Source organism: Mauremys mutica, chromosome 20 (genome assembly GCF_020497125.1).
Source record: "Mauremys mutica isolate MM-2020 ecotype Southern chromosome 20, ASM2049712v1, whole genome shotgun sequence".
Lineage (NCBI taxonomy): Eukaryota > Metazoa > Chordata > Testudines > Geoemydidae > Mauremys > Mauremys mutica.
In genome coordinates, this window is record NC_059091.1 from 1,031,666 (window position 1) to 1,054,720 (window position 23,055).

Below are 23,055 nucleotides of genomic sequence, written 5' to 3' on the forward strand. Positions count from 1 at the left end.
CAAACAACCACAATCAACTTCTTGGTCGGGCTGTGGGATGCAGTCGGGGCTCCATGTGCTGGGCAGTCCATGGTCCGAAATCCTACCACAGAGCCCTGGCTTCTCTGGGAAAGATGGGAGATTCAGGGTTGCAGGGTCATAAATGTCACACTCAGTGCAGCAGTCCCTATCCTCCCACACCCCAGGCAGCATGCCCCACTCCTGCCCTGGGCAATAGGGTCCGCATAGCCCCTTGGGGATTTATGTGTCTGTTAATGTCCATTATTTTTACCCTTCTCCCCATGCACTGACTGCATGTAACTACATCACAGATGTTGTTGGGATGGGGAAGCCAGAGGTCTTGGGATCCAAGGGCGGGGCAGTTGAGGGCTTTGGCATAGGGAGAGTGGAGTGGGGCAGTTTGGAATTGTGGGATTACCACATTAGCTAAATGTTGCTACTAAATCTACCAGCAATTAAATTGTTAACCATGCTGCCATTTCAGCAGACATCATTAAATTTCAGAGTTAACCCACCTATTGCACTGAATGGGATCGCTCATGCCTCTCAGTGCTGCTGTTTTCTTTGCAGGCTCCGGCACATGTCGCTGTATCGATTTCTTTCCAACCAGAAAGGCTAGGAACATTTTTGTTGTTGTTGTTGTTTTTAAACAGTAAAATCTTAGACTCTCAAAGCCAGGCAAATTCCAGGCATGGAAGATCTTGTGGGGATAGTGAGCAGAGACATGGGGTCTCAGCACCCAGAGTCATTGCCACTGAGGCAAGATGCTTGACTTTGGTTTGGATTTACTCATCCGTGGAGGTTTCTCTTTTGTTCACAGGGCCCTACATGTCTCTGTCCTGGCTATGAACCTGCTCTTTGTCATCTGGAATAGTTTTTTAAATGCCTTTGCCTCCCTGTTCACCTCTCACAAATTGCTTCCCATTTAGCCACGCTGCACATGCCCGAATGCTCCCCTTCCATGGGCCAAGCAGACACTTGAGATAGCTGGTCGATAGCTGAGCCTCCTGGGCAAGGTCGGACGTGGCCGGGAGAGGCAGACACTGATACGCTCGCTAGGAATTCAGGCAGAGACAAAGAGGACGAGGGAGGGGAGTTTTGAGGGCAGCTTTGCCCAGCAGTCCTCGGTGGGCGAACCTAAGAGTTACGCAGTCTGGAAGCTGGAGGGAGAGGGGGCACTCTGCACTTACACGTTTTAGGGGGCATCTGTGACTTGATGCAAGTTACAGTGGGAGTTCACTAGATGGCGCTAGAACATCCTGTGTGTTCCATCTGTGTTAATGTGATCCTATGAAGCACGGTCCTTGTGGCCCCTTTTGGAGATGAGGGACCAGGAAAGCAGGGACTTGGGACTGGTGTTATCCCAGGGAATGCAGGGGGAGTTTGGCTGCAAGTGCCAGTTGCGGATATGGTATGTGCTGGGGCTGCTGGAGAGTCTGGCATCTGGGAGCAGGGGTTAGAGCAGAGGCGCTGGATTGAGGTGGGGGAGTTGGAGGAGCAGGGAACAAGTACTAGAGCAGGGATGCTGGACTGAGGTGACAGTGTTGGAGCATCTGGGAGCAGGGATTAGAGTAGAGGTGCTGGATTGAGGCGCATGTGTTGAAGGAGCAGGGATTAGAGCAGGGGTGCTGGATTGGGGTGGGTGTGTTGGAGGAGCAGGGATTAGAGCAGAGGCGCTGGATTGAGGTGTGGGTGTTGGAGGAGCAGGGATTAGAGCAGGGGTGCTGGATTGGGGTGGGGGTGTTGGAGGAGCAGGGATTAGAGCAGAGGCGCTGGATTGAGGTGTGGGTGTTGGAGGAGCAGGGATGCTAGATTGAGGTGGGAGTGTTGGAGCATCTGGGAGCAGGGATTAGAGCAGGGATGCTGGACTGAGGTGACGGTGTTGGAGCATCTGGGAGCAGGGATTAGAGCAGGGGTGCTGGATTGGGGTGGGGGTGTTGGAGGAGCAGGGATGCTGGACTGAGGTGGGAGTGTTGGAGCATCTGGGAGCAGGGATTACAGTAGAGGTGCTGGATTGAGGTGCAGGTGTTGAAGGAGCAGGGATTAGAGCAAGGGTGCTGGATTGAGGTGGGGATTTGGAAGCACGGATTAGAGCTTTCCTGGCTCCAACTATGCAGTGAACAGAGGTCTCAGCAGACTTGCCCTCAGCAATACCCAGGTCCTTTTTAGAGCCCTGGGTTTCCTGAGGAGTTCAAGTCTCCCCGCCAGTGTGTGTTACTTTGCATTTGTGGGACTCACATCTGCAACTGAAGGCTAAACTCCCTATGATGATCCCTCCTTCATGAGGCACCCTGGAGCCAGCAGGCTGGAAGTTGCTGCCCAAGGAGGCTGCAGGCAGGATCCCTCCTTCCTCCCTGGAGTTGCTGGCCCCATGCTGGGCTCCCAGAGACAGCAGGGTTCCCTGGAGAAACAGCTGCCTCCAGACCCCATGCTCCAGGGGCTCCTTCTGCACTTTGCCTTGGAGCAAAGCAGTGAGCCGTTTGCAGAGAACAAGTGTGGAAGGAACACAGAAAAAGGGATGCTGGAAAGGCAAAGCCAGGCAGAGGAGAGGAAAGGAGGGGAGATCCTGCTTCAGGTTTGGACTTTCCCAACCCCAGACATTGCCTCTGGTTCCTCTCCACCTTCCTGCCTCTTTCACATTCCCTCCTTTCCCTGAGGGGCTCCCGGGGGGTATGTGAGCCAGGACATAGCATGCATCCAGCTGTCAGGGACAGAGGCTCCCTGCAGGAGTTTCCCACCATCTTCCTGGAGCAGACCAATTTCCATCATGGGCTGTGGTACATCTTCTCGGGGCAGTTGTCACGCCTGCATGGGTGCTGGCTTTCCTAGCCTCACTGGCCCTGCCGCTCACCTAGTCGTCTAACCACATCCGCTAACATAATCAGAACCTATCCAGTCCCTTTCTCAGAGAGAGATATTGGTTAGAATCTTTTGATTTTGTCGGACAATCCTTGGTGGGAAAGAAAGGGCTAGGTCTGCTGTCCAGTTCTAAGTTACGGACTTTCCCTGCTTTGACAAAACAGACAGACACGGGGAAAGGGTGCCAGCAGGAACCAAAGTCTCACAGCCCGGGTGGTGGTGGAGAGTTAGCCAGAGCTGGTGGAGGTGGCGCTGCCATCTGGGTCCCCTTCTCTGGTCAGGACATCATCGGGTCAGGATGGCAAAGGCCCAAGAGTGTCATGGTCGATGCAAGGTCCTAGGAGATGGTGAGGATGGTAGCCATAATGGTAAAGGTCCCTCTTGCAGTCCACCCATCTTGCAGCCAGGCAGCCAGCTTGATAGTCACCACAAAGGTTTTCTAAGGACCCCCAAAAGGGAATAATGAGTGGAATAGCCCATCCCCTCATTACTGTGCTCACCAGTTAAGCCTAATTTCTGACACACCAATTTTGGTCCATTGATTTCCAGTCCCACACATCTCTTGTTTAGCACATGTGCTTTTAACACACTCCTGGGGCAATCTCAGTTGACCTTTTGGTTTGCACTAATCCAGTTTGTTGTCTCTTTTTGCCCCGTTTCCCATTAATGTTGGATATCGGCGATGGGACTAGTTTATAACTTTCCCACAGTTGAGCTCACAATTGGGGTAGAATTATAAGGCCCCAGTTATTACAACAGAGCCTGAATGGTGCCCCTGCAGTGGGGGTGGGGGAGTCCCCAGTCAGTGACCCCATGATATGAGGCGAGTATCCCGGAGGTATACCCGATTGGCGACCGGCAATGGGGGGTATGTGGGGGATGGGTTGGTGACTCTGTGGTAGGGTCTGGCATCAGCCCGCCAGCTCTGTATCTAACTGTCCCCTCCCATCTCTGTCCCCCTCAGGTCTTCACGCGCTATGGCAAGTGCTACACATTCAACTCCGGACAGGACGGGAAGCCCCGGCGCATCACCATGAAGGGTGGCACTGGCAATGGCCTGGAGATCATGCTGGACATTCAGCAAGACGAGTACCTGCCTGTCTGGGGGGAAACAGGTAACAGGACCAGCAGCAGCACTGGCTGGAGCAGCTGTGTCTGCAAATCCCTCCCTGCCCCATGCGGAGATGGGCACCTCTGCTTCCACACCCAGAGCACTTTGCCCTAGCCCAGAGGCGGGCCATCTCCACTCCCTTGATACCTGTCCATTCAACCTCCTGCCCCTCAGCCAGACCTCACTCTGCCAATGCCTCCCCGTCTCTGCCTCCTGCACAAGCTGTGTTTCCATGACAGCTCTTCATGGCTTGTTGTTCATAGTGCATGGGGGGCCTGGCCTGGTTTGGGGGGCCCAGCTTGGCACAGCAGTGTCCGGCTAAAGCCTCTGAGCACCACCACAGTAGCAATACTAATGCCTGGGGAGGAGGGTCAGACAGGCCTGGAGAAGGGACAGGCACAGTCGCTTGGGGCTGCTTGCAGCCGGTTCCCGTGAAGGCCCATGCGTTGTCTCCCTGGAGCTGGGCCCTTGCCATGCCCTGTCTCCAGCAGTCCCAACCCCCATGACCCTACCCCTAGGCTCCCATCTTCTCAGGTCCTCCCATTTTTCTTGCTGTCAATCTATTTTTCTCCTCCTTTTTTCTTACCTGTATTATTTGCCATGGCAACTGCCTGCCAGTTTAAATTAAGTAGCACTTGTCTATAAATAGTTCCACCCACTTGCCTGCTGCTCTCCCAGGGCCATGGAGTGGGAGGGTGGTGGGGAAGAAAAGAACGGAACAGAGGGGCTAGGAGGGAGGGAAAACAGACAGAAGGAAGGAAGGAATGCAAGTGGGAGGGTGGCACATGCAATAAACCTAAGGAGCCCCAGCCCTTACCCCCTCTTCCTGTATGGTGCAGTGAGCTGGTGGGGAAGGGAGGGGCATATAGAGCAGGGTTGCGGCTGTGGACTAGTGGAGAGGGAATGGGCACTGAATTCTTCCCCAAGACAGACACTGGAGAGATTGTCATGTAGGTGATAGACACACACACACACACACACTGCAAAGCTGGGTGAAGGAGAGAGTATGTCTGAGAACAGCCCCAGACCTGAGCAGATCTGGCCAAACGCATGTGGAGATGGGCATGACCGGCTGCCCCATCAGTGAAACATTCACCCCTTCACACCTTCTCAGCATCCTTCCAGAACAGTTGCACAGGCAGCTGGGCAGGAGGGACTTGCCCGGGCAGGAGGGACTTGCCCAGACAGAAACCTGCCTCTGCCATCTGTTGCTTCCAAACCCCCTGGGGAAGGTAGGATGAGAGTGAAAGTGTTAGACCAGGTGTCAGAACTCCTGGGTTGTGTTCCCAGATCTGAGAGGCAGAGTGCTCTGAGTCTAGAGGCTAGAGCAGGAGATTGGGAGTCAGGACTCCTAGGTTCTGTTCTCACCTCTATCATCTTGGTTGAGTCACTCCCCCTCTCTGTGGTGTTTCCCCGTCTATAAAATGGGATGAATAATACCCACTTCCCAGGGTGGTCTGAGTCTCTGTTCATTAATGTTTCCAAGGCAGTTTGAAGTCCCTGTTTGAAAGGCACCAAGAATGGACCAGTTCTGCTCTCACGCTGGTGTAAATCAGGAGTAATCCCACTGAAGCCTGTGGAGCTAGCTCAGAGTATATTCAGTGTTAAAAGGGGAATCCTGACTTTGTGCACCCGTGCAGGGATATAAGAGAGGGCCTGGCTCACCCTGACCTGGGGGTGCCATTCTCACCCGTGCAAAGCGACTGCGAGATGTGACCAAACGAGATCCCTCCCCTCACTCACACCACTCTGTGTGTCACGTGCCTGCATTGCACAGCTGTAGATGGCAACAAGGTGACAGCTGTGCAGAGTTGGACCCCTCATCCTGGGAACTTCTGGTGCCCTCTGAGACTGTCCCATGGCTCTCTACTCGTCCAGGCCTGAAAGGGCTCTTCACACTGGCAGGGACAGGGTTAATTCTGCCCCATGCTCCATTACAGACAGGACAAGCTCTCTGAAGCTAAGCCCTGAGGGAGAGCAGAATAGATGTATCCTGCGGATAGGAAATGGGCCCCAGGGAGTTCTCACCCCAGGATGCCTGGATTCCCCAGCCCTCTCAGATACTCAGCTCCCACTTTTCTCTTTGTTACAGATGAGACCTCGTTTGAAGCTGGGATAAAAGTGCAGATTCACAGCCAGGATGAACCTCCCTTAATTGACCAGCTGGGCTTTGGGGTAGCGCCTGGATTCCAGACCTTTGTGTCCTGCCAAGAGCAGCGGGTGAGGGGCAGGGAGAGCACTGGGCTGGGCACTCTGTGCTGGCTGCCCCTGAGCTGCCTCTGCCTGACACAGACAGAGAAGAAACACTAAGCGGGGGGATGGGGTGGATGCAGCATTCCAGGAGCCTGGAGGGTTAAGCGGGGGATATGATAGAAGTCTATAAAATCCTGAATGGTGTGGAGAAAGTGAATAAGGAAGTGTTATTTATCCTTTCGCATAACACATGAACCAGGGTCACCCAATGAAATTAATAGGCAGCAGGTTTAAACCAAACAAAAGGAAGTATTTCTACCCATGACACACAGTCAACCTGTGGAACTCACTGCCATGGGATGTTGTGAAGGTCAAAACTATAATTGGGTTCGAAAAAGAATTAGATAAGTTCCTGGGGGATAGGTCCATCAATGACAATTATCCAGGATGGTCAGGGACGCAACCCCATGCTTTGTGTTCCTAAGCCTCTGACTGCCAGATGCTGGGACTGAATGACAGGGGATGGATCACTGGATTATTGCCTTGTTCCAGTGGTGAGCTGGAGCAGGTTCCCACAGGTTCTCAAGAACCGGTTGTTAAAATTAGACCTCCGTGGAGAACCGGTTGTTAAAGGGCCAGGGGGTGGGCAAAGAACTCTGGTCCGTGGGCCGGACCATCCTGTTGCTCCCAGGATTCCCAGCTGGGGAGGCTGAGGCTCCCCCGTCCCTTCCCCCGCTTCCCCCCAGCTGCAGCGTGGCCAGCCACCGGCACCAGCTGGGCAGCTCAGCTGAGCTCTGGAGTCGTCCTGCTGCCACTTTTTGAATGGCCCAGCAAGGTGGGGGGGGGGGGAGAGGGGGCTGCTGCAAGCTCCAGGACTGGCCAGACGGGAGGGGAAGGGGCAAGTGGGACAATTGTCCCAGGCCCTGCAGGGGCCCCCGGCCCCACGAGGATCTCTCCCCCGGCCCCTCCCTCGCTCCCCCCCTTAAATCAGAACTTTTTATAGGGAACCGGTTGTTAAGATTTTGGCAGCTCATCACTGCCTTGTTCCCTCTGAAGCTTCTGGCATTGGCCACTGTCAGAAGACACGATTCTGGGCCAGATGGACCATAGGTCTGACCCAGTTTGGCCATTCTTATGTCATTGCACTTCTTGACAATTATAACAAACAATCATGAGCCAAATCAGCTGGGAGGAAGAATTTAATCAGAAAAGCATGAAGGATAATTGGGAATTGTTTAACAGCACTTCCACTAGATACCCCAAAAAACCACCATCCCACACTCGAGGAAGAAGGCTGTATTATTAAAAAAAGACCTGGTTTAGCAGGGAAGCAAAGCCAGCTATGAAAAAATTAAAAATAATATATAACAAAGGGGAAGTTGATATTAATACAAATCAGATGCTAGAAATTGTAGAAAATTGATAAGGAAAGCAAAGGGACACAAGGAGAAAACTGTGGCCAGCAGAGTTAAGGAAAATAAGGAGTTTTTTAAATATATTAGGAACAAAAAGAATCCTAACAATAGTATTGGTCCATTATTAGATGGAAATGGTAGAATTATCAATAATAATGCAGAAAAGGCAGAAGCGTTCAATAAATGTTTCTGTTGTGTATTTGGGAAAAAACATGAAATAATCGTATCAGATGATAACACTCTTTCCATTCCACTGATATCTCAGGAGGATGTTAAACAGCAGCTACTAAAATTAGACATTTTAAAATCTGTAGAATGGGGAAAGTGAGCCTGACACAGGGGCTTGCGGGGCCTAGTTAATCAATACTCTGAATTCTCAGCTTGCTCCTCTGGTGGCCTGATTGGTTCCTGGTCCACCTTGGTGCTCAACAAGAGCCTTCTGGGAGCATTCCCTGGGGAGAGAAGGGGTGGGCTCCTGTTCTCATTCCTCCCTGCTCTGCCCCAGCTGATCTACCTTCCCCCGCCCTGGGGTAACTGCCAGTCCATAACCAGAGACTCTGAGTTCTACGACACCTACAGCATCGCAGCCTGTCGCATTGACTGTGAGACCCGCTACCTGGTGGAGAACTGCAACTGCCGCATGGTGCACATGCGAGGTGAGCCCAAATGGGGACAGGGACAGCCCAAACCAGCCCCGGGTAGGACACTCCCTGTGCAGCTCAGAGCATTTCCCTGCCACCCCAGATCAGACCCATGGGCCCATCTAGCCCAGTATCCTCCCAATGCCTCCCTGCCACCGCAGATCAGACCCATGGGCCCATCTAGCCCAGTATCCTCCCAGTGCCTCCCTGCCACCCCAGATCAGACCCATGGGCCCATCTAGCCCAGTATCCTCCCAATGCCTCCCTGCCACCCCAGATCAGACCCATGGGCCCATCTAGCCCAGTATCCTCCCAGTGCCTCCCTGCCACCCCAGATCAGACCCATGGGCCCATCTAGCCCAGTATCCTCCCAGTGCCTCCCTGCCACCCCAGATCAGACCCATGGGCCCATCTAGCCCAGTATCCTCCCAATGCCTCCCTGCCACCCCAGATCAGACCCATGGGCCCATCTAGCCCAGTATCCCTCCCAGTGCCTCCCTGCCACCCCAGATCAGACCCATGGGCCCTTAGCCCAGTATCCTCCCAGGGCCTCCCTGCCCCAGATCAGACCCATGGGCCCATCTAGCCCAGTATCCCCCCAATGCCTCCCTGCCACCCCAGATCAGACCCAGGGGCCCTTAGCCCAGTATCCCTCCCAGGGCCTCCCTGCCCCAGATCAGACCGATGGGCCCTTAGCCCAGTATCCCTCCCAGTGCCTCCCTGCCACCCCAGATCAGACCCAGGGGCCCTTAGCCCAGTAACCCTCCACTTCATTGTTGCCGTGGATCAGCCCAAGGGTTCATTTCAACAGGTATCCCACTGCCCACACACTGTTAGTAGATCTAGTCCATGATCTTACTTCTTGTAACAGAGACGACCAGTGACCCATCTAGTCCAGTGCCCTCCTCCCCCTCCCTTTGCTCCAGGATTCCTGCCCCAACAGGACACTGCTCTGTCATGTTCCATGTCCTGCGTTGGGGCAAACAATACCTGAAGGTGAACAGCACCTCATTGTGCATGAGCTGAGACCCGCTGCTCTCAGAGCACAGCCCCGGCCTGCGTCTGCTGCAGCCCCCTCCCCTAAATCCCAGCTCTTCTGGCACTTCCAGCACAGCTCCGTGGCTCCAGGCTGGATTCCAATTTAATCCCCCAAATTCCTCTCAATTCTCAGCCTATCAAGAAATATATCCAGGCAGTGCGGGAGCCAGGATACCGTGGGAGATGGGCAGACACGTGGGCTCTGGCAGTGGAGTTGGGGGTTAAACGTACTCCTCTGGGGTGTGCACGTAGGTAATGCTGGATCCCCAGAGTGCCCCTGAAGGTACCTCCCCAGTGGGTTTGGAGGTGTCCATGGAGGGTGCTGGCCCTGGAGTATGCTGCCCACCGACCCCTCACCAAGCCCATCTCTGAAGATCAGACCAGACAGTGCATTTGAATGGCAGCGACTGCACTACCAAGATTGGGGAGGCCCAGTATTTGTCTAAGATCCAAGGCCGGCTTGGAGGCAGGCATGTGCTGCTGCGGGCAGGTGGGGGGACCAGGCAGCAGTCTCCCCGGGGGCTGCGGATTGAACCTTCTACTCTGTTCCCCCACTGCTGGGAGCCACTTCCCCTCTCATGGAACCAGCCCTTTATCCCGAGGGCTTTGGCACTGGTCTTACACTGATGGGACTAGTCACTTGCAAACAGGCCGTAGCAAGTAAGGCGTGGAAATTAACATCCAGAATCACAGACCCTACATCATTCTGGCTGATTGCTTTCTCTGGCAGGGATTCTGTACACAGTCAGGTGAGGGGTTAAAGTCAAGACTGTCTGTTTGCTCAGGATCCTGATGGGACGGTATGGGGAGGGTTTTGAGATCACTGAGAGGTTTTCTGGTCCAGGGCGGGCGGGGGATAGGTGCAGGCTAGGAAACAACACAGATTCAAGGAGCAGCAAAATAAATACTCAGGATAAGATTGCTGGTCTAGCTGTTGCTGTACCCCTCTCCTCCACCCCCCTGCTGGACCAGGGCAATGGCTCATCTAGCTCACTATCCTCCCTCCGCACACACCCATCCATACCAAACCAGACCAATGGCCTGTGTAGTCCAGTATCTCCCCCTCCTCGGTTGCTCAGACCAATGGCCTGTGTAGTCTGGTGTCATCCACCCACTCCCGCTTCCACACCCACTGGATCAGCTTCTCCACCTTAAATCCAGCCCCAGCACAGAGGTTCGACTGAAATTTTGCTCTTCTGTCTCCCTGCAGGTGACGCCCCCTATTGCACCCCCGAGCAGTACAAGGAGTGCGCGGACCCGGCCTTAGGTGAGACTGCCTTGCCCCTCTCCTCTTTTGCAGGTTTGGCCACTGGCCCAGAGCGGGGCATTGGGGCCCACTCCATTCCAGGAGGACAGGGCTCTCGCTGTGCCACGCATATCAAGGGGCGAAGAGAGCACTCAGCAGCAGTGGAGTGTGTGACGGAAGGTCCCCACCCCTACAGTAACTCATACCTCATTCCAGTTTCTAAGGGGGAGGCCAGCAACCCCAGGCAGGTCCCCTAGACATCAGGAAGGGGTGTAGCACCAAAGGACTCTATCCACCTCTGAATCAGGCCCTTCAATCCATCTAGGCGTATATTCCACTGCCTCTGGGGTGCAGTGTCACACCTGCTACTACAGAAGCTCAGAGCCATGGTCCTGTCAGGCTCTCTGTGCATGGATGGAGCAATCTCTCTGGGGTGCAACTAGTTTTTTAGGCCCTAAAGGACAAAGACGACTCTGGCTATATTTGAGACTCCTCCTCGGTCTTCATCCTGATGGTATCTGTGCTCCTGTGACCAGGGGCGGCTCTAGGCATTTTGCCGCCCCAAGCACGGCAGGCAGGCTGCCTTTGGCGGCTTGCCTGCGGAGGGTCCGCTGATCCTGCGGCTTCAGAGGACCTCCCGCAGGCGTGCCTGCGGGAGGTCCTCCGAAGCCACGGGACCAGCGGACCCTCCACAGGCATGCCTGCGGGAGGTCCGCCAAAGCCACAGGACCAGCGGACCCTCCACAGGCACGCCTGCGGGAGGTCCGCCAAAGCCACGGGACCAGCGGACCCTCCACAGGCACGCCTGCGGGAGGTCCGCCAAAGCCACGGGACCAGCGGACCCTCCACAGGCACGCCTGCGGGAGGTCCACCAAAGCCGCGGGACCAGCGGACCCTCTGCAGGCACGCCTGCGGGAGGTCCTCCGAAGCCGCGGGACCAGCGGACCCTCTGCAGGCACGCCTGCGGGAGGTCCGCCAAAGCCACAGGACCAGCGGACCCTCCACAGGCACGCCTGCGGGAGGTCCGCCAAAGCCATGAGACCAGCGGACCCTCCACAGGCACGCCTGCGGGAGGTCCTCCGAAGCCGCGGGACCAGCAGACCCTCTGCAGGCACGCCTGCGGGAGGTCCTCCGAAGCCGCGGGACCAGCGGACCCTCTGCAGGCACGCCTGCGGGAGGTCCGCCAAAGCCACGGGACCAGCGGACCCTCCGCAGGCACGCCTGCGGGAGGTCCGCCAAAGCCGCGGGACCAGCGGACCCTCCACAGGCAAGCCGCGAAAGCAGCCTGCCTGCCGCCCTCGCAGCGACTGGCAGAGCACTCCCCCGCAGCTTGCCGCCCCAAGCACGCGCTTGGCGTGCTGGGGCCTGGAGCCGCCCCTGCCTGTGACCATCACCAGCAGCTGTCTTCAGGGTTGAACCCTGGGCATTCACTGCTAAAAGCACAAGCTTTTACTGCTTGAACTTAGAGAGTAGCTCCATTTGCTGGCAGATGCAGGTAGACCCTTATTCTCATATATGGACCACACACTAGAGAAGAAAGACCCACACTCTGCTACTGTGGTTTACACTCCTATTGCACACCTGTCAAGGACCCTACTGCCACATCAGACTTGGCCATGGGGCCTTGCCAATGGCTGGTGATGATGGAGGCTCAGCCATGGCAGGCAGCAATGGAGACATGGCCACGGGGCCGTGCCAATGGCTGGCAATGATGGTGGCTTGGCTGCAGCAGACCCTGTCCCCCCTTGACATTCATCCATCAGACTCCAAAGACTCTTCTGTAACATGTGATTGCTTGTGCCATATTTCTCACCTCTCTCTTCCCCTGTCCCTCCCTCTGATCCCTGTGCTGATTGCCCCACCCCCTTCATTTGTTTCTATTTGCATCATTTTCAGATGGTGATTTTCTTTCTCCTACTTTGATTTGGCTCTGTTAGCGCCTTGTGTTTGTTTTATTGCTATTGACCTCCAAGAGCCTTAGCTAGGGCAGGGGAATGGCTTACAAGTGGGAACTGGGAGGAGAGGGTCCTAGAAATTTTCCAGAAACTGTCCCCCTCTTTCTTCTCCTGTTAAGCAACTTGAGTGGCACTTTCCAGGGGTGGCTTTGAAGTCTGGGGAATGTCGAGAGACCCCTTTAGAGTATGAGCTGCTATTGTTTTATTTTGTTCTCTCTCCGTTCCCCTCCTTTCCGCCCATCTCCCTTCACCCGTCCCACCCCCCCAGATTTCCTGCTGGAGAAGGACAATGATTACTGTGTCTGTGAGATGCCCTGCAATGTCACCCGCTTTGGCAAGGAGCTGTCCATGGTGAAAATCCCCAGCAAGGCCTCAGCCAAGTACCTGGCCAAGAAATACAACAAGTCGGAGCAGTACATTGGGTAATTGGGGAGGGGGCTTGCGCCACAGACCTGGGGGCAGAGCCAATGGAACCAAGAGGCTACACGTATTGCCAGTGCCACAAGAGTTTCATTCCCCATTGGCCCCCTGGGCACCTGCCCAGTCTCCAGATCTTTGGGACGCCAGGTGCCGGTTCTTAATGCCTGGCCTCCTTTCCCTGGTCTCATGGCTTCCTGCTGATTTTGTCCATGCTGGATTTGTTTCAACGACTCCAGGCTGTCACACAGAGCCAGTCCCATCCAGTGACACTCCCTTCCTCTCTTGCAGGGAGAACTTTCTGGTGCTGGATATCTTCTTTGAAGCCCTGAACTATGAGACAATTGAGCAGAAGAAGGCCTATGAGGTGGCTGGCTTGCTGGGTGAGGCATGTTTCCCCTCCATACTCAGGGGCAGGCAGGGAGCCAGGCCTTGTGGTCACTGCTGAGCAACGCTAGCTGAGTGCTTGGGGTAGGGGTCCATTCAGCTCCAATGACCCCCCCAGCACTAGGCCCCAGATGCCTGTCACCTCCAGTGGGCTGTGGCTCTCCCTCCCCTCTGTCGGTGATGCCTGAAGGTAAGCTGAAGCAGGGAGGGCAGTCAGAGACCCTGGTTCTGCGGCAGCCCAGTGGGCATGAGCTGTGGAGTTCTCTGGGAGAGCAGGGTCTTTGGTGCTGAGTGCAGGGGCGAGGTGGAGCAGAGGGTAATTCCATGACTCTAGGGCCAGGCACATGCTGATGTGTGCTGCGGGAGGCATCGCACACCAAGGTGCCAAGAGACACTGCACATTTGAGTGTGGTATCTGAGTCCGGATCCCGCTGCCGTGAATTGGAAAACTCCCACTGGCTTCAGTGGGACCAGGATGAGGCTCAGTGTGGGGGTTGGTGGGAGCTGTTTGTACACAGGGCTGTTGCTTCTCCTGCTGCCCCCTTGGGGACAGACCCTGCTGTGAGCGGCACTGGGATAAATCTGGTGCACCAGTCCCAGAACATCACATGGGATGACTGGGAGCGTGATCGCCCCCAGCTCAGATGGCTGTGTGTCCACCTTCAGCATGGAACTCAGGCCCCTCGCACACCTCACCTCTGAACCTAGCCCGTGGCAGCTGGCTCAGCTCAGTGATTTACCTTCCACCCCACCCTAGGCAGATGGGGGGGACCATGTGGTCTGTGTCTGGCAGGTGAACCAGATTTCAGTGAGCGGGAAGTAGCATTATCCGTACCAGCCCTTCCCCAAAGCTCCTGTCCTGATCTGTTTTCTCTGCAGCAGACTCCTTCCTGCAGACCCAAGTGCAGATGTTTAAGGGCTTTTTGAATAAACTAATTGGAAAATAGTAATGGAGCCATTTAATGAGCAGATTTCATCTCAGTGCAGAGCCATAGGGGTTTGGTCTCTAGCCGGCTGAGGGAGTAGGGCTCATGGAGTGCAGAAATTATATAGGATCCCCTGGGTGCACGTGCACAGAGTCATCCAATTTGTCACTAGTAGAAGATGGTGTGAGGTCCCAATTGACAAGCCCTTGTAGGGCAGGTGTGTGAGCCAATGAGAGAAGCTTACTCACACGCCTTATCCCTCCTGACTCGGCTCTTCCGAGGCTTTTTCCTCCAGAACCTCCCTGCTCCAGCTCTCCCTTGCGTTGGTTAGAGAAACTCTTGGGCCTCGGTTCTCCAAAGATGGGGCAGATCCCACTTGGTCTAGCTGCTGGTATGAGTCAGTGGGGCAGGTCTGCATAATACCTACACAGAGCCTGACAGCCAGTCCCAGGCCCTTCTCGAGAGGCCAAGGGAGAGTCAGGGCTTGATTCCTAGAGGAGCTGAGGGTCAATGGGAGCTGTGAGTATTTGGCCTCTCAGCATAGCCATCCCCAAGGGCCGGGGGCTTTGCTGACTCCATACTGAGGGGTGTTTATTGGGCACACAGAGCCAAAACCTGCAGCGCAGGACCCTGGTGCTTTGGGAAAATCCTGGCATGGCTGCAGGCTCCCTGGCTTCTTGGCCTCATCCCTGGGGCTTCCTAGTGAATCTCACATTGGAAGACAGAGCCCTGGCCACTGGTGAGTCCATTCATCACAGGGCGGCAGCGCAGGGTGCAGAACCCAGGCCTTGAGCCCATGTGGAGGGTCGCTGAGCTCGTAGGTTCACCAACCCAGCAGATCAGAGCTCACCAAGCTGCAGCCTGGGGTCAGGATCAAGGACCCCCAGAGGCCTCCAGCTTTGGCTGGCCGAGTGGTGGGGGGTGTCCATGTCACAGGCTCATCAAAGACCACTAGAGTGATCTCTGCGGGGAGAGATCCAGCCTCTCACTACAAGTGGATGAGCCGCTATGGCAAGTGGAGCTGCTGCCTTCTCCTCTCCCTCCCTCCCTCTGTCTGGTCTCCTTTCCTCAGCTGTCCTGTCCTCCACTATATAACTGAGCCCCGGAGTGGCTGACAGGCCACCCACTCCCGGCCAGCCCGCCCTGACTGCTCTCATCCCTCTCGTCTCCAGGCGACATTGGTGGGCAGATGGGGCTGTTCATTGGGGCCAGCATCCTGACCGTGCTGGAGCTGTTCGATTATGCCTATGAGGTGAGTGAAGGAGGGATCACCAGGAACCCCACTCTGCTGTGGGGGGGTTGAGAACCATCCCCCATGATGCACCAAGATGCTCCCCTAAGGTCAACCCCTGTCATACTGCTTCCCCCACAGCTCCTTCCTCCCCTTCACCTCTGCATGTCACTTCACTGCCTGCTCCCTGCCTGGTATCACCCGCCAGCCCCCTTTGCCCTCCCAGTCCCTTCCCACTCAGCATGAAATCTCCCCCCCAGGCTGCTGCCAGCCTCGTGCGCCTCCTGCCGATCCCCTGGGACCCAAATCCCTCCTGCCCATGGGAGCTGTGAGCCCCTTCATACGTTGTGAGTGAGTTTCTCATCTCAGCTACCCTGCATCCAGTGCAGAACGTGGAGTCACTCTGGATTTATCTGTGCTGTGGCTGGGAGCAGGATCTGGCCTGTGCAGTTTCCACCAGTCCCTCATCACGTGACTTACCTCAGCACTGCCCCCCTGTAACTGGTGCCCCGATGTCCCTCGGCTCCTCAGCGCGCAGGATGCTTTGGGTCACTGAGGGGGCCATCCCACCCAGGAGCTGCTTTCACTTTCAGGTCATAAAGTACAAGCTGTGTCGCCGGGCCAAGTGCCAAAAGAATCACAAAAGGAACAACACAGACAAGGGCGTCGCCCTGAGCATGGATGATGTGAAACGCCATGTAAGTGCCAGAACCTGCCCTTCTCCTTGTGGCCTGGGCCATGCCTCAGTTAACATCCCCACTGACCCCTACACTGGGGGGGAGGGCAGCACACTGCCCTGCAGTGCCCCCCATACCGCTCAGCGAGCCCTCTGGGGCTGGGGGTTCTACTGGAGGTTGTGAGCGCTTGTGAGAGGCAGACCCATATCACTGGCCAGAGCCTGCTGTAGGGTAACCAGGGACTGCGCAAGGTCCCCACGCAGAGGGCATGCATCTCAGTCCTTCCCTTTAGCATCCTTGCTGTCCTGGTCTCTTCCTGCTCCTTCACCTCTGAGCTAGCAAGGAGGGCTAAGAGAGGACTGGCTGCCTTGAAAACCAAAGTTAGGAACCCCCGAAGCCGTAGGCTGCTGAGAAAGTGGCTTGTGGGAACGACCTTTGTGCTGTGGGGATTGCTGGGGAGCAACCTGCAGTGAAAGGACATGGCTGGGATCCACAGCAGGGCATTGAGCATGCCAGCTTGGGGCCCCATGCTCCAGTACCCAGTACCCCTGTCCTCTGGGACTGCCTGGAGTGGTAGCTGGCAGCCTTTGGAGAGGGAGAGGATAGAAAACCGCCCAGGTCTTGCTACTGTGCCAGTCACCATGGTATTTAGGCACTAGAGTTCAGTGCCAACTGGCTTGCTGAAGATAGCTGACAACTGTGGTTCTCTTGGGGCCATGACCCCAAGTCAGAAAGTTCTGACCCAGATGCACAGGTCTGCCAAGCTCCAGGGCATTGGACCTAGGGAGCTGGTTCACTCATTACAGAAGAGCCACAAACCTTGCAGCCCATCTCTAAACAGGGTCTTTGTTCATGGGAGGTGGTGTCACTCAGCCAGATATATGGAGATCTCCTGTGCTCTGGGGCTCCCTGGGCAAGGGCACTAAGTGTTTTTGGGGCATCCCGTGAGCTGCCGGGCCCCCCAAATGCTGCCAGAGCCTCTGGTCTCTGTGATTACCAGAGGGCTGGACTCTTGCCTCTATCAAGGCATTGCATGATGCTGTTGCTGTATCATCTGCTCTTCTCCCTGTGCTCGGGACCTGCCGTGCTTAACTCTCCTTCCCTCATCTCCCTTGCCCCCAGAATCCCTGTGAGAGCCTAAGGGGCCACCCAGCCGGGATGACGTATGCAGCCAACATCCTACCTCACCACCCGGCCCGGGGCACGTTTGAGGACTTCACCTGCTAACTGACGTCCGGATGTACAACATACACTACCAAAGCCCTCCGGAGAGCGGCCCCTGTCCCTGGGGGGTGTCCATGGAGGGGACACACCTAGGGGCCCTTGCTCCTCGCCATAGTGGGACATTAACAAGAGTGATGGCCTCAGGTTTAGGGCCAGGTGGCAGGCGGTTGGGTTGGTTTCTGACCCTGGATACAGACTCAGCGCCAGCTGCTCCCCCACCTCCCCATAGTTTAGAGACTTTTGGACATTCTGGTCCCACCCCCACAACTCTGACTCTGCAGCCTGTGCTGGAGCTACACACGGACTGGACTGCACCACAGGACCTGGCCTGCTCCTCCTTGGCTCCTCAGTTTGTTTTTAACTAAAAAGAGAAAGGAGCCCAGAAGAATCAGCTCTTTGGCTGCAGTCACACTGGGGGAAGTAACCCCTCTCCCATGTTCCCCATTCCTGTCCATTTACCTGGTTTCCATGTCTATCCCGCATCCACGCATCACACTAGAGAGAGACTTGGTGGGGGGGAGGGTTATGAGTGAGCACGGGGAGGCCTGGTCCCTGCGCTCAGCTTGCGCCAGCTCTCCACAGAGCAGGGGAATCACCTCCATAAAGGTGGGAGCCCCCGGGGCCTGTCCTCTGAGCCAGGGACCCCACTGCTATGGCAGCATGTTTGCCTGGGCCCCTCTTTCAGCATTTCACCCCCAGTGGGGATGGGAGGGGCTGATGGTGAGAGCTGGATCCCGGAAGCTTCTGCTGTGTGTCCCATGTGCACTGCAGCCGATTCAGCAGCCACAGTCTTGCTCTGAATTTAGTCCCCTGCCCCTGGCACTGAGTCTCTGAGCACGATGGTCCCTGGGAGCCTTCCCTGGCTGTGGGTTCAGCTCAAGGGCAGATGCCTCCAGGTCTCCCCGGCTCCTGTCCCCTCCAACATGACCACGATTGGTGCTCTGTGGACTGACTGGGGTAATGATAGCCCCACCTGTGAGCAAGCACAGCCGTCTTCCTCCCTTCACCATCACCCTCCTCCACATGCCCCACCCCCAGAGAAGTCTCCTGCCCAAACTCTCACATCTGCAACCTACACAATCCAGAGGCGTCCAGAGAGGCCGCTGTGTGTGGACAGTGCCAAAGACTGTAACTTGGGGTGGGGGAGGGGAATGAGGCCCGAACAGTAGCCATGCTGCAGGGTCAAGGAGGACTTTCCAAAAACCCTAAGAGGCCTCAGCCTCCTTTTCCCCTAAGGCAGAAGCCTCATAGCTAATGGGGCACATAAAGGGAAGAATCCCCCTCAGGCCCATAAGCCCCAGCTGTTGAACAGTCCTTTCCAGATAAGCCTGCCAAGCCAGGCAGTTGGGGCTGGATGTGCTATGGGAAGCACTCGGGTCAGCATGACAGGCAGAGGAAATGCTGATGGATGAAGCTCACACTGATCATGCTGCCACTTCCCATGCAGGTGGGATCGGCCAGGAAGGGGAGCCTGCCCGAGACAGCCCACACTCCAGAGCTGCATTATGGATAGTCAGACCCAGGGGTTTTCTGGGGGGAGCCATGCCTCCCTAAAAGGCACCTGTCCGGCTTTCCCAGGCCAGTCACACGTCCTCCAGGCAGGTGCTGTCCCAAGAAATGTAGGTCTTTGCATTCCCACCTGCCATGGAGTCACCTGGAAGCCAGGCATCCTCTGGAACAGCCTGATGCCAGGGAAGCCTGTGGCTCAGAGCTGGCTGGGGAAGCTGATGCCCATGGGCTGAGCTAACTTCCCATGGAAGGAGGCTTCCAGCAGGACAGATCCTGTCCACACGACCCTGCTTGTGCCCTCAGCTCTGCCAATATCAGCTGAGCCAAGCCCTCCACCAAGCAGAACCCTCTGGGGACTCACAGACACCCAGCCTTTGGAAATGATCCACAGACACTCCCCCCCCCCAGCACTTCTCCAGATGAAATTCCCAAATCACCGGCAGCTTCTGAAAATGGCAGGCCCTGGGCTTGTCGTTCACAGCCGCCCTTGGCCCGTTGTGTCCCAGAGTCTCTGCTACTAGTGCCCATAGGCTGGGCTGTGTGGGCGGAGCCAGCCCAGTCATAGCCCCTCCATGGGATACTGGTACATAGAGGAGAGGAGCTGTGAGGTCAGTTTGACGTGTGTGTAACAAACCCAACCCCTCCGCAGCCAGGTCAGGGACTCCAGAGCCAGACCTTGCCTGGGTTGCCTCCATCCTTTTGTTCCACTGTCAGGGTCAGCCCCAGAATTCTCGTGCCCACCCTGCACCCTCCACCAAGTGACAGCTCTGCAGGGCTGAAGTGCTACTTAGCTTAAAGAGTTTTTGCGATGTCATTTTTCTAATCTTTATTTACTTTATGATTATTATTATTTTACTTCCTGACCAAAATTAGGAAGCGGGGTCAGGCCTTTGTATCCAGCACTCGCCCAAAGACAAACGGGTCAGCCATGTCCATAGATTGTCTTATGGCTCCTTAGTGCGGTTTCATTCCTTTTCTTTTTTTCTTTCTTATTTTCACGCTCGCGCTCTAAAGCTTTTAAAGATGGGGCTTGGATTTGGATTTGGATTTGACCTTGATGCTCACCCGTTGAAACTTATCATTTTTTATTTGTCTGTTTTTACTATATCATCCTCATTTTATATATCTTATATATAATATATTATATATATTACTATATATATATGTGTGTACATATATATATATATATCTGTGTGCGGCATATCAGTGTAGATACCCATCCAGTAGCATTTAGGCCTTGATATTGTACCATTTTTCTGTTACCGATCTCTGAATGCCTTCAAGTGTATAAAGTGTTGAATTATCTCTGGTATCTGTACTATGTACACACATTTTCATAGGAAGCACAATAAGATGACAAATGCATTGTATATCAATACCTGCTACTCTTAACAATGATATAAAGGATACTATAAATGGATGAGATAAAGGATAGAGACTGAGCCTTTTTCTCCCCAGCTGGGCTGCAGGACTCTATCCCTGTGGGTAGGAAATCAGAAGCACCCCAGGCAGCATCTCCTTCCCCACAGGGCTCATGTTGTGCATCTCAAACTGAGGATCAAAGAGGGGACTTGCTGCAGAACGAAGTGTTGGCCCTAAATTGGAACGACTTACGTACATACTTACCTTCAGCTGTGTGTAAGAGTCCCATTGACTGCAATGCTTAGCGTTAAGCATGTGCTTAAGTGCTTTCCTGAGCCGAAGCCTCTAGGAGGGAGGCTTTAAATGGTGTGAGATTAAAGGAGCAAGGAGACCCGATCTTGCACTGTCCTGGGGCCAATCTCCATTGATTACTGGTGTTCTCTGTGGGGCACATAGCACCACCAGGCAGGAAGGTCACCTGAGCAGTCCCATTCCAACTGGCTCTTTTCAGCTTCCTCAGGATTTCACCTCTGTGTGCTGCCTGAGGGCAAACTGGTGTGGAAAGTTTGAGCCTGGTGAGAACCTGTTTAATTTGGCTGTATTAGCAACAATTGGCTGTCTGGCACCATAATGCATGGCAGGATCCAGTCCCTGAGGGAGACTTGAGCAACGCATGGCCAGTGATGTGCTGGAGACAGTGTAGAACAGCCAGACTCACACCGTTCACTCAGATTGGGCTGCAGAGGAACAGCAGGGGCTGTCGGTAGAATGAATGTCAGTGCATGTCAGCTGCAGTCATGACTCCCTCCCAGCCTGCTCTTTTTGGGCCAGATCTGGTGCTGCACTGCCAGTGGGTGGGGGTGGGGAGGGATGTCTTTGAATAGGAACAAAATAGTTAGTAGTGTAAGCCACATGCCCCGTGGGGAATTAATTAACCTAAATTAACTAGCCATTGAGCAAAGCCTGGCTGGGGCTCAAAGACTTCTGCAGCACAGTGGGGACTGCACTGGAAAGGCCACTGCACACTGGCGTTGTCAAGTGTCAGTGTGATTTGCTAAAGGCCATAGTGCATACTGTGTGACAGCATTCACTGGCATGACTGTGGCTTCAGGCCTATGAAGGGATGTGCAGCCCTGATAGGCCAGCGAGGGCCCCAGAAGCCAGATAGGTTACCTGGCGTCACCAGCGAGAAGGACGACCCGGGTTAATTACAAGTGAAGCCCAGCTGTGGACAGGCTAGGGCAGTGCTATAAAACCAGAAGGGGATGGCAGGGGAAGGAATCTGCCATTGCTCTCTGGGATGAGGGAGCTTGTTAGGGACAAGCAGGAAGTCCAGGGAGTGAGTAAGCCCTAAAATCTTGCCCTGGAGTAAGAGTCTAGCTAGCAAGAGGCTAGAAGGGGGTGAAATAGCCAGGGAGTAGTATAGCTCCTGTGGTAAACCCACAAACAGGCAAGGGAAGAGAGAGGGGGGCTGGGTAGGAATGAGCTAAGGGACAGGGACTGAGCAGTCCTGGATTGCTGGTTATAGGGCCCCTAGGCTACAATCCAGTGTAGCAGGCGGGCCCGGGTTCCACTGCTAGCCGCTAGTCCTGGTGGGCTTTGCACCCCGGGAGGGGCCTGGCCAGAGGGATGTGTTACCAGGATAGGCTATTGCGGATTGAGCAGAGAGCAGAAGCAGGCACCCAGTGCCACAAGAACTACTTTCCCAGATGTAGCCATGAGCGGGCACACTAGTGGTGACTGGGAATCCTGCTACGAGGCCTCAGACACATTTCAGCGTGGAGCAGGCAAGGACGGATCCTGGGACCGGACTTTGAGTGGGGGTAAGTGCAGGGGCCCTGCATTCCAGCAGTGGGCAGGCATGGGGCTGGGACACTGAGATTTAGCGCAGGAGCTGGAGCCCAATGCAGTGAAATCCTAGGCCCCTCCCTTCCCACACTAGCCAGGCATTGAGCCTCCTGCCTTCCAGCACAGGGCATCGTAGGGAGGGCTCCAGCCTGGGTTTGCTCTGGTGATGTGTACCCTCAGAGTGGGCACTGCTGCCTCTTAGCAGCCAGATGGTGACAAAACAAACCCTGTGTCATTGTCCAGAGCTAAATGGCTGGAAAACACGGCCTCTACAGTTACAGGGCCTCGTTAACAGCAAAGGAATTAATATTCCCAGTGCTGCTGCCTTGAGCAATGTGCTGCTGGCATTCACGGCTTCTGCATAACGCTTGAAGCCAGCCTGCTCCCCCAGCACTTGATGCCCAATGGCTGAACTACCACCATGGGGCCGTGGCTGGGGTAGGGCACGTCCAGGTGGCAGTGGGATACTGATGCAGTGAGAATCAGGGGCGGCTCTATGGTTTTTGCCACCCCAAGCACGGCAGTCAGGCAGCCTTCAGTGGCGTTTCTACAGGTGATCTGCCGGTCCCGCGCCTTCAGCGTACCTGCTGCCGAATTGCTGCCAAAGCCGTGGGACCGGTGAACCTCCCGCAGGTATGCTTCCAAAGGCTGCCTGACTGCCGCTCTCACAGCGACTGGCAGGCCGCCTCCCGCGGCTTGCTGCCCCAGGCATGTGCTTGCTGCGCTGGTGCCTGGAGCCGCCCCTGGTGAGAATGCACCCTTTGCACCGCATCCTGGTCTCAGGCTTCAACATAGCCAGGGCTCAGGAGGGCTGGGAGTGGGGCTACTGCTGACAGACATGAGGTTCTGTGAAATGGCCTTGAGGCCAACACCGCTCTGATGTGCTGACATAAAGGCTCCAGGCCTGATAAAAGGGCACTTTTCACCACAAGGCCCCAAATACTCAGTCTCTATGCAGGGATGGGCGTCCCACTGCTAAGACCTGGGCTCCTCTGGGTTAGAAAATAGCTGCCACA

General features: G+C 55.3%; 1 protein-coding gene across 3 annotated transcripts in view; it reads left to right on the forward strand.

Moving 5' to 3' along the window:
* Positions 1–20,241, forward strand: part of ASIC1 (acid sensing ion channel subunit 1) — a 99,196-nt gene extending 78,955 nt beyond the window's left edge. For 2 of the 3 annotated variants that reach the window (XM_044994803.1, XM_044994800.1), the window contains 10 exons: positions 3,824–3,974; positions 6,063–6,190; positions 8,084–8,234; positions 10,468–10,524; positions 12,400–12,402; positions 12,727–12,880; positions 13,167–13,258; positions 15,361–15,440; positions 16,013–16,117; positions 17,219–20,241. In XM_044994803.1, the coding sequence (XP_044850738.1) occupies positions 3,824–3,974; positions 6,063–6,190; positions 8,084–8,234; positions 10,468–10,524; positions 12,400–12,402; positions 12,727–12,880; positions 13,167–13,258; positions 15,361–15,440; positions 16,013–16,117; positions 17,219–17,323 (1,026 nt within the window). In that variant the 3' untranslated portion in view covers positions 17,324–20,241. The remainder of the gene's footprint in view (positions 1–3,823; positions 3,975–6,062; positions 6,191–8,083; positions 8,235–10,467; positions 10,525–12,399; positions 12,403–12,726; positions 12,881–13,166; positions 13,259–15,360; positions 15,441–16,012; positions 16,118–17,218) is intronic. The other variant, XM_044994801.1, reaches the window with a different exon arrangement.
* The last annotated feature ends 2,814 nt before the right edge of the window (positions 20,242–23,055 follow it).